The 9,666-nt window shown below is 36.7% G+C and overlaps 2 protein-coding genes across 2 annotated transcripts; one reads left to right on the top strand and one right to left on the bottom strand.

Annotated features, from left to right (window-relative positions):
• Positions 1 to 407: 407 nt before the first annotated feature.
• Positions 408 to 4,469, top strand: LOC100306642 (uncharacterized). The gene is made up of 4 exons (NM_001251108.2): positions 408 to 685; positions 768 to 885; positions 2,913 to 2,969; positions 4,157 to 4,469. Exons 1-4 carry the CDS (start codon positions 624 to 626, stop codon positions 4,316 to 4,318), a joined length of 399 nt encoding a protein of 132 aa, NP_001238037.1. The 5' UTR covers positions 408 to 623; the 3' UTR covers positions 4,319 to 4,469.
• A 1,593-nt stretch (positions 4,470 to 6,062) lies between these two features.
• Positions 6,063 to 9,336, bottom strand: LOC100801753 (serine/threonine-protein kinase PEPKR2). Its single transcript, XM_003544771.4, has 4 exons — positions 9,215 to 9,336; positions 8,329 to 9,054; positions 7,244 to 7,540; positions 6,063 to 6,764 (listed from the first exon to the last, which is right to left on the bottom strand). Exons 2-4 carry the CDS (start codon positions 9,020 to 9,022, stop codon positions 6,412 to 6,414), a joined length of 1,344 nt encoding a protein of 447 aa, XP_003544819.1. The 5' UTR covers positions 9,023 to 9,054; positions 9,215 to 9,336; the 3' UTR covers positions 6,063 to 6,411.
• Positions 9,337 to 9,666: the final 330 nt, after the last annotated feature.

Here is a 9,666-nt window from a genome sequence, read left to right as displayed (position 1 = left end):
TGCAAATGGAATATGGTAATGTTGCAGTGTTGCTATTTGTTTTGTTTTCTTTTTGTCCTTCCGGTGGAAAGATAAAGTAAAATCGTTTATTATCATGTCACACCTTTTTTACTGGGTGATTTAACAGCTCATTATATTTAACACAACATAAAAATAATAATAAATTTTTTCATAAGTGAAGATAGTTTTAGAAAACTTATATTAATTTAAAAAAGATCTTTTTATTTCCTCTTTAAACGAACAAAAAGAAAAAATCATCATATTTTCTTTTTTTCACCCATATAGAGATGTTAAAAAAGTTTTCAAAATTATTTTTTAAAATTCTTAATAGTTTAAAAAATACAATAATTATAGAAATGATAAGGAATAAAAATGAGTAATTAAAGAGAGAATAAATAAATTGGAATGAGTTTGGAAAGAAAGCGATAAACCCAGTTGCCATGAATCCATGATCCCCTTTCCTTCCTTCTTCCTCTAATTTTCTTGTATGCTAAGACTTCCTCGTCATTGATTATTATTCGCATCCAACGCCGTCAGCATAATTTGTGTATTCCCCTTTGAATGTTGAAAGAAACAAAAACCCACAGAACCTGCGATTTCAACACAATTAGGTTTTCCCTTCAATGGCCGCTAATTCCCACAGATTGGGTTCTTCCTACGGCGGCGCTGCCCCTTACCGATCAAGGTCTCTCTCTCTCTCTCTCTGTTTTTCTTCGAATTCAATTCATGATATCTATGGAATTAATTGCATGTATTGGATATTGCAGAGATGGGCTTAGCACCCGTCCCGTTGGTGCCTCGGAGGAGATCCAATTGCGAATTGATCCCCTGGACTTGGACGATGAGATCACCGGTCTTCATCGCCAAGTTAGAAGGTTGAAACATGTATGTATCTATTCACTTTGTACTTGTTAATTCTTTGTTTTTGTTGGTGGGCATGTATGAAATTTCAAAAAGGTGTTACTTTTTTTATGAAGTTGAGACCTTTTAGTATCTGAAATATGTTTATCACGGGAGTGGAGTGGATGCATTTGAAGAAATGAGGTTTCGTTGATAAGACAAGACTCAAACCCGATTCATTGTTTAAGGGAATTTTGAACTCTTTGCCTCTTAAACAAGTAGATGTCGGTTGAAAACTTGGAGGTGTTACATTGTATGATGTATGAAAACTGAATACAGAGCAAGGTTTTAAAAATCTGTCTACAGCCGCAATTTTGATTTCAACCTCAAGGTTTTTTTGAGGTCTCCAGCGTGACCACAATTGTAGCCGCATCGGTCACATTTGTCAGTAATTTCCTGCAAAATCATGGATCAAATAAAATTGAATCTGCGTCTGCGACCACAAATTAAAACCTTGATATAGAGAACTTGGACCGGTCATGTTTAAAAGCCAAGATTTGAGGTTAAATAAGAATAGCAAAATTTTAGGCAGGACATAACTTTTTCAACATGAATTAACCCAACTATGAGTTACAGCTAATAGTGATTGCTCTTATTGTATGATTCTTTGTTTTATGTGAATTTGAAGGTAATCCCCTATTGGCAAATTATACTGTTGTTCCTGTGCTGTGTGAGATCACTAGTTCACTATTTTTCCTTGCTTTTTGGTCGTGTACCTGCTGCATACCTTCTATTTTTTATTTTGAAGAATGGGAAAATTACATTTTAAAACTATTCTCTCTATTTTATTTTGTTTGAATTCCATGATACTAATAAGGGTTGTGGACAAGGCTTTAATTTGCATTTGGTAGTGATTGCAGTTTTTCCGCAATCTTTGATATTGCAAAATATTACAAACAAATGCAGCTGATGTCGCTGCAGTTGAGGTTGTGGTGGAGGCCTGAAAATCCTTGATGTAATTGCGGTCCTGGACCATTTTTAAAAACGTAGTTCTGAAAACAACCCAGTGTTTTGAATAGCCGCAATACCACTATTGTGTTGCGGAATTCCTTGGATCCACGATCGTGACTCCATCTGGTATTGCAGCCATTATGGATGTGGTGGTTGTGGCATGCGTCCTGCATCCTCTTGTCATCTCAGCGAGTCTCCAGCCAATTGAACCTTTTAAGTTAATATTATGCCAATTTTATGCATTATATTTTTATTTGCATACAACTTTTTTATACATATATAATTGATATATATCATATATTTCAACCGCCTATGCAACTTCCGCTCTTTGGCCATAATGCTATTCACTATATAATATAGCAGATTATTGGCTTTCCGCAATCCGCAATTGATAACACTATGTTGTAGTTCCTTTACAATACTCCAATACACTGAAACAACCAGTGGCTGTAGATTAAATCATTAAAACCTAAGAAACACGGATTCGGACACCTTTGCGCCTCTTGCTGTTGTCGAAAAATAGCTGATGTGTCCGTGTCCGGTTGTTGGATGTGTCCAATTGTGTGTGTCTGGCGTGAGTCCAACACGGGACACACCGCTGAAGTGTCGTGTCCGTGCTTCTTAGATTAAAACTTGAAACTCAGAAGGGAAATAAAAAAAAATACATTTTTTGGTCGCTTAATTCTTGGAAAGAAATGTGCATCTTCTTGGCTCCCAAAAGGAATTTGTCAACGGAGAGAACCTTATGAATATGCTTGTTGTATGTATGCTTTCTAGCTTTTTCTCCCCTTTCCATAGAACAATATTTACTAGAATAATAATTGATGCATGTATGCTTGATCCTGTTGTAAATGATAAAAAAATTAAGTTCAGTTTCCAACTACAAGTTATACAGTATTCTGTCGGTGCGACTTGACTTGTATTATATTCTGCTTATTATTCCTTTTATTCCCGCTAGTTGGATGAAATTATATCATGCTTCAAAACTCATCTTCCTCTATTTTTTCTTTTCCTTTTCATCTTCCTTTGTTCTTATGCTACTTCCAATATTTCTGGTGCAGGTTGCTGAGGAGATAGGAACAGAAGTGAAGTATCAGAAAACTTTTCTTGAAGAACTGGTACATAATTTCTTGCATAATCTTTGCTTCTCTTAGTTTTGTTTTTCACTAGTGTTTGTCCTGTTTGTCACACAGGGCACGTTTTAGGTTGAGAAGTGACACATGCAACTAGATATACCCAATTTTATTAGCAAATTTCATTAAAATAATGCTTATAATTTTGATATTGATTATATTTATAATTTGAAAGTTAATATGCCCGAATACTACATTCCATGCAAAAAAAAATGCGAAAATAAAATATTTAAAGCAATCAATATTCGAGAAAAGGAGGTAATTTATTGCAATTTAAAATCGGATTGCTAAATTATGATATAAAATTCAATATCAAATAGATGATATATCTGCATCTAAGTTTTGTTGTATATAAAATTCTTCTGATAGTAATATGGTGGTGCCATATATATATATATATATATATATATATATATATATATATATATATATATATATATATATATATATATACACTACTACTACTACTACTAATAGCCTATTACCTATACTAACTCTAATGTTGATACTATTTTCTTAATTATTTGGGATCTCCCTCTAGATTGTGGCACATGTCGAGGCAGTAATATATTGTCCCCACAAATTTAAGTTCTCTGCAAGGGAAAAATGACTACAATTCACCGTGTTGCTGGAATTAGGCAAAATGAATTTACGATTGAAATTTTGATGTCTTTAGATTTTAAAAGCTGAATGCTAACTGTGGCAGAAAACGTTTCTCAATCAGAAAATTATGGTCAGCTTGTTGTAATTTTAGGATTGTTAATTTAAAGGAAAAGAAAACCATGTCAAACATGCTGCTATCCATATTTTGAACCTTTACTGTCTTTAACAGAGTACACAGGAAAAATCTTATGGCTGGCTGTTGTTGCATGTTGATTCATAGGAAGAAATGCTAGAAACAAACTTTTTTCCACTCTTTTGAATACATCCCTTCTTATTAGTTGAAGTTTATTAGAAATTACAAAATTTTGTGGTCTCATCTAATTTAATGACTCATAATTTTGTAATTTCCAATAAATTTGAACCATTGGTAGAGTATGTGTTAAAAGAAGTGTGTTAAAGAGTGTATTGATAACTTTCCTCTTCATAGTAATTAGTGACTTTATCTCTTCTTTAGCAGGAAAATGTTCAACTGTCTTGTTAACATTTTTGCTTTATCTTTTTCAATGCAGCAAATGACAATGATAAAGGCTCAAGCTGGAGTGAAGAATAACTTAAGAAGATTGAACAAGAGCATCGTCCAAAGTGGTTCAAACCATATTATTCATGTTATTATTTTTGCTTTAGTCTGTTTCTTTGTAGTATACCTTTGGTCCAAGATGTTCAGAAAGTGATTCACAACCCAGCAGCTTCTAGATTGAAAGAACTCTACTAAAGGGCTTAATCCGTCAAATCACATGATAGCAGATTTTGTTATAAAGAAATGGCCCCATAATCCTTTGGAGTTTTCTATTAAAATGTATCTGACTTTTGAGATATGTTTATTGGATATATTGCGTAGTTAAAGTAGTAATTCTATTTGAAAAATGATGAATGATTTACGTGCTTAAGAGTTTGCGGTGTTATTTTTCTCAATGAATGTCGTGATAAATTAAGTATAGAATGAAGTGATGTTTATGCATTACAATTCATGATTACAAGGGACGTTGTCTTCTCAACTAAGGGCTAACCGTAGAAATTTCGAGGCGGTAAATTTTATATTTAAGTCCTATTTTAATGTAATTCATTAATTTTCATTTTATTTCTAATTTTTTAATTACAAAATTGTCCCCTCTCTTGTCTTTTTCCCTACTCTCTTTCTCTCTTTATCTTTTTTTAGTTAAAAAAAATGAAAACTGTAAAACAAATTGTACTTTACTTTTAAAGCTCTTAAACCAAAGCCGAACTCTTTAAAAGCTTTTAAAGTAGCTTTTTTCTTAAAAAAAAAAGTAGTCCAAAAATATTCTCAAATCTTAAATACAGAACAAAATGTAACCATAAAATATAATATACTGAGAAAATATATTATGCACGGATAGTGTAAAGTAAAATAATCTTTCAATATTGGCGAATTTTGTTATCATGTCAGATAGGAGTGTTGGTTTGATTTTTTTATTTAAAAGTCACTCAAACTAAATTTAAAAAACATATGCTTACTTTTTCTACTAAACTATTATCTCATTAAATTACATTAAAAAACTTGCTAATAACAATCTAAGAAACTTGTTAATGTGCTAACTTTTATAATAAAAATCTATCAAATTTTCATTAATTTTAAATTGAATATATCTTTAAAAAGTTGTTAAAAAAATAATATATATTATATAAATTCGTGTAAATGACCCTATAAAATACTCTAAACAAATAAAAAACACCCTTATCATCCAAACAAATAAAAAAATTAATTTGGTTCAATTTTAATTTTTTTAGCAATTTTTTATTTTTATTTCTAATCGGTTCTGATTTGAACACCCTTGTTACCGACACATGACCACTAAACTCTAAGATATTTAAAGATACTTAATTGTTTTAAATATGTTAAAGATGTTGAGCATTTAATATTTCATTATAATTCAAGATTGCCTCTTCATTTTATTTATATTTTTTAACAATCAAGGGTAAGACATTACTCATTTTCCATTTTTCCTAGTCCTTCCCTCTTTCTCATTATGGTTTTTTTGGGTCCTCTGTACGGCATCATGTCATACCAAATGGAGAGAAAAATGGAAACCTGCCAATATGGAGTAATTACTCCACCTCACCATGTCCCAATTGTTTTGTACATGTTACCATTTTAATGGTCCCTCAATGGCCCACTGTCAAGTTTCACTGATATCCGTCCATCATGAGTAGAGTGCAGTTAAGTCATGCCAGAGATTTCTTCTCAGAGGGGGCATTCCCTAAGTTGCTTCAATTCATCTACTTTCCAATTTAATCCTGTGAGAATTTGAATTCTTTAAAATGAAGGCTACACCTTAAAAATTAAAGTGCTGAGTAAAAAATGAACGGTTTAAAAATTAATGAAATACAAGCAGTTAAATAATAGGTTCTTATTAGGGTCTTCCAAAAGAAAGAAAGCTAAAGTTTTCACTAAGCAAGTGAAATCATAACAACATATATTCGTATATAAACCCCTTCTCCTGCAAGAGCAAAAACATGCAGCCACACGTTAACATTAATATGTACAAGTTCTGTACAACTGAGTTTTCTCAGCTAATCATTATTAGGCTTTATGGACAGAGGAACCAAAGAAACATACTGTAATTAGATCTCACACTAAAAAGAAACTTGGGAGGGAAACTGGCACCCAGGTCAACCTAATATGGGATGTTAGCATGAAATCCACTTTTGCCAACTGTAGAATGTGTTGGGCTAAGTTTATTATAAAACCCCAGCTAAAGCAGTCGATATTGTGGGTGTATGCCATCGGTGTCAACCTGTCAGTAAGTCAGAATGCTTTACAGAGGTTAGTCTTCATGTTAGATGAACCTTGCTGATCAAGTGGACTTGTGGTTGTGGGACCCCACAACTTGGTCCTCTTTGTTTCGGATATCCTCACACGTGAAACTGCAGTGGAAAGTGCATCAATCCACACACAGTCCTCATGATTCTCTGAATTGCAACTTTCAGAGGATGAAAATGGGCTTGAATAATCCTCATCAAGGGAACCATCATCATCTATCTTGTTTCCTCCTAACCCAGATTCAGGTGCAGAAGCAGCTGCATTTTGGAGCTTCAATTTTGATTTAAAGGGCAACATCTTTAATGTGCGCTCGGTGTAGAACAATATCCATGGATGCCCTGAAATTGAACCATCGAGAGTTAATTTAACATGCAAACAAAATTTAGGGAAAAGAATGAACCAAACCAAAGGTCCTTCAAAGTATTGCTTTAAATTTTTGTTATTAAAAGTGAAAACATTGGGGGAAAAGTGACCTTATCCACATATAAAAGCAACATGTAATAAAAACGACAAAATCAGTGAGAGTTAGCAGATTCTCACTGTTATCCCAACTAAGGAAGAAAACACACACACAGTACAAAATGGTATGACCAGTTAAACACCACTAAGGAGACCAGTAAAGCTTGTTAAAACAAGGCAACCATTCTCACTACTAAGAATCCACGTGATAGACAGATAATTTTCAACAAAACATGGAAATATTATCTACGTTGATTTTTTCAAGATTAAAAAAAAATCAGATTGAATAAACTTTGGTAGTGAGAATCTTTGGTGTGTTCACCATCGAAGCAGGTAAACACTCTACCATAAAACTTACTTAGTACTTCATCAGCTGCTATCCTTGCTGAAACATCCCTTGTCAGCATTCTCCCAACAAGATCTCGTGCAGGTTTAGATATTGATTCCCACACCCCTGTTTGAAAATCTAGTTTGACATTCTTAATTTCCTCAAAAACTGCTTCCGGTGAATCTCCTTTAAATGGAAGACCACCAACCAACAAAGCATGCAGGAGCACCCCAGAACTCCATATATCCACCTTCTCAGAATATCTACCCGACAACACTTCTGGTGCAACATATGCAGGGCTCCCAGCCACACCTGTCAAATTCTGACCTGCAATGCAAATTTTAAACAATGAGAATCAAGGTATCAGAAAACGTTGTGTTTGGACACACGTCTAATACACATGTATAAGTTACAAATCATGTCATATTTGTTCAATAATAAATAAGCTACAGATTGTTGCTTCTGTTGCAACAGGCGTCAAATGCAAATAGACGCAGAACCATACACTCTAATAACTGCAGACAAATCCAGCTCATGCTGCTGCAGGCGAACCCTTTTATAAAATCTTGAGTCAAAGTCCCTAATTGACACTATAAGATAACTTTTGGGATTAAGTTTGGCTAAAGTTTTTAAAAAAACAGTCTGTGGCTGCAATATTGGCCACAAAATCAAGGTTTTCTAAGTCTCTGCCACCTCAAGTTCACATCCACAATTGCAGCTACATTTGTCCACATTTTCCCAATAACGTCAAGGTTTGCGTTCCCAAACAACAATTGCAGCAGCATTTGTTGACAATTTTCAGCAATGTCAAGGATCGCGACGACTACAATCTGCGATTGCAACCACAATTGCAGCCACAATTTGTACTCCATTCCCCTCAACCATCAAGGATCGCGATAAAACCATAACCACAATTTCGGCTGCATCAGCCCACAATGCCAAAGACCACAACCACAGTTGCAGCCAAATTTGTCTTCAATTCCCTGCAATGTCAAGGATAACAACAAAACCGCAACCCCAATTTAAAACCTTTGGCTCAGAGTCCAAATTCTAAAACCTCAATTAACCTAGTCTAACCATATCATCCAAACAACAAGCTCCACACATCAACTTACCCTCAGAAATCCTGATGGCGAGCCCGAAATCCGCGAGCTTGATCTTCCCGGACCCGGTGAGCAAAACATTCTCAGGCTTAATATCCCTATGCACGACACCCATATCATGGCAATACTTAACCACCAACATCACTTCCTTCAGTACCCCCGCCGCCACGTGCTCCGAGCACGGCCCCTCCTTCATCCTATCAACCAACCTCCCTCCAGAACACAACTCCATCACAAGGTGCCAACGCTCATCATCCTCATACACAGCCTCCAGCGTCACCACCCCAGGGTGCCCCGACACGTGCTGCATTATCTCCACCTCCCTGTGCACCGTCTCCTCCCCCTTCCTCAGCGTCTTGCACGCGTGCTCCGCGCCGTTCGCACGTGCGCGGCACACCGTCACCGACCCGAACTTCCCCTGCCCGATCGCGCTGCCCCCGGTCACGTAATCGTCCTCGATCCTCATGCTCCTTCCCATCTGCGTGGCCTTGTCGATGCACCCTATCTTCCGCTTCAAGCCCCGCGACGGCGTCAAGAGTAACGACGCGCCGCGTGAAGGCGGCACCGTCGCCACGCCGCGATCTTCCCTGCACCGCTTGTTCAGCCGCGAACGCCGCTCCAGCGAGTGATGCGACTTCGAAATCTCCGGCAAGTTCGACGACCATCCACTGGCCTCACTTTCCTTTCGTTTCTTTTTCATTTTCATTCGCCGATCGCGTTCACGAAAATTGCACGATCCTGTTTCCCGGCAACACACACACACACACAGAGTATCAGAAGAAAAGAAAATATTATCCGATGCGATGAAAAGGTGGAAAACCCTAGAAATGAGGGATCGGAGGTTGGTGGAAAATGCGTGAAGGAGTGAGTGAAGCAGCGAGTGAGTGTGGTGACTTACCGTACGACACGCGAGAAAAGAGAAAGACGGTGTTTGTTTGTTCTTTCTTAGGAGTGAGTCAGAGAGAGTCACACTCTTTTTGCTTAGGGGACGGGTTTCGTTGATTTTATACAAGTCTTATCAAACTGGATGGTGGTGCTGTTCTGGTGTGGGCTTGACTACGATAAGATTTCGTTGTGGGCGTTGATGATTTTGGCGGCACGGGTCAACGCGTGGAGATGCGGCGGGATTCGGCGTTTACGTGACGTGGCGTTTCTGTTATGGAGTGACGGAAAGTGATTGTTGACACGCGGTTTAACGGATGGGGCCCACTGTGTGGGCAGACTGGGCCCCTGTGCTGTGCTGACTCATATTATGGATGTGCTTGTTTGAAGCAATTTGGAATTTGGAATGTGGGTCAGGTTAACACGTCACTTGGGTGGCTAAAGTTTTCTCCTTGATTAGGAAGTGGA

The sequence above is a fragment of the Glycine max genome, chromosome 14 (assembly GCF_000004515.6).
Source record: "Glycine max cultivar Williams 82 chromosome 14, Glycine_max_v4.0, whole genome shotgun sequence".
Classification (NCBI taxonomy): domain Eukaryota; kingdom Viridiplantae; phylum Streptophyta; class Magnoliopsida; order Fabales; family Fabaceae; genus Glycine; species Glycine max.
The sequence above is the reverse complement of the archived record's forward strand: the minus strand, read 5'-3'. Positions and strand labels throughout refer to the sequence as shown.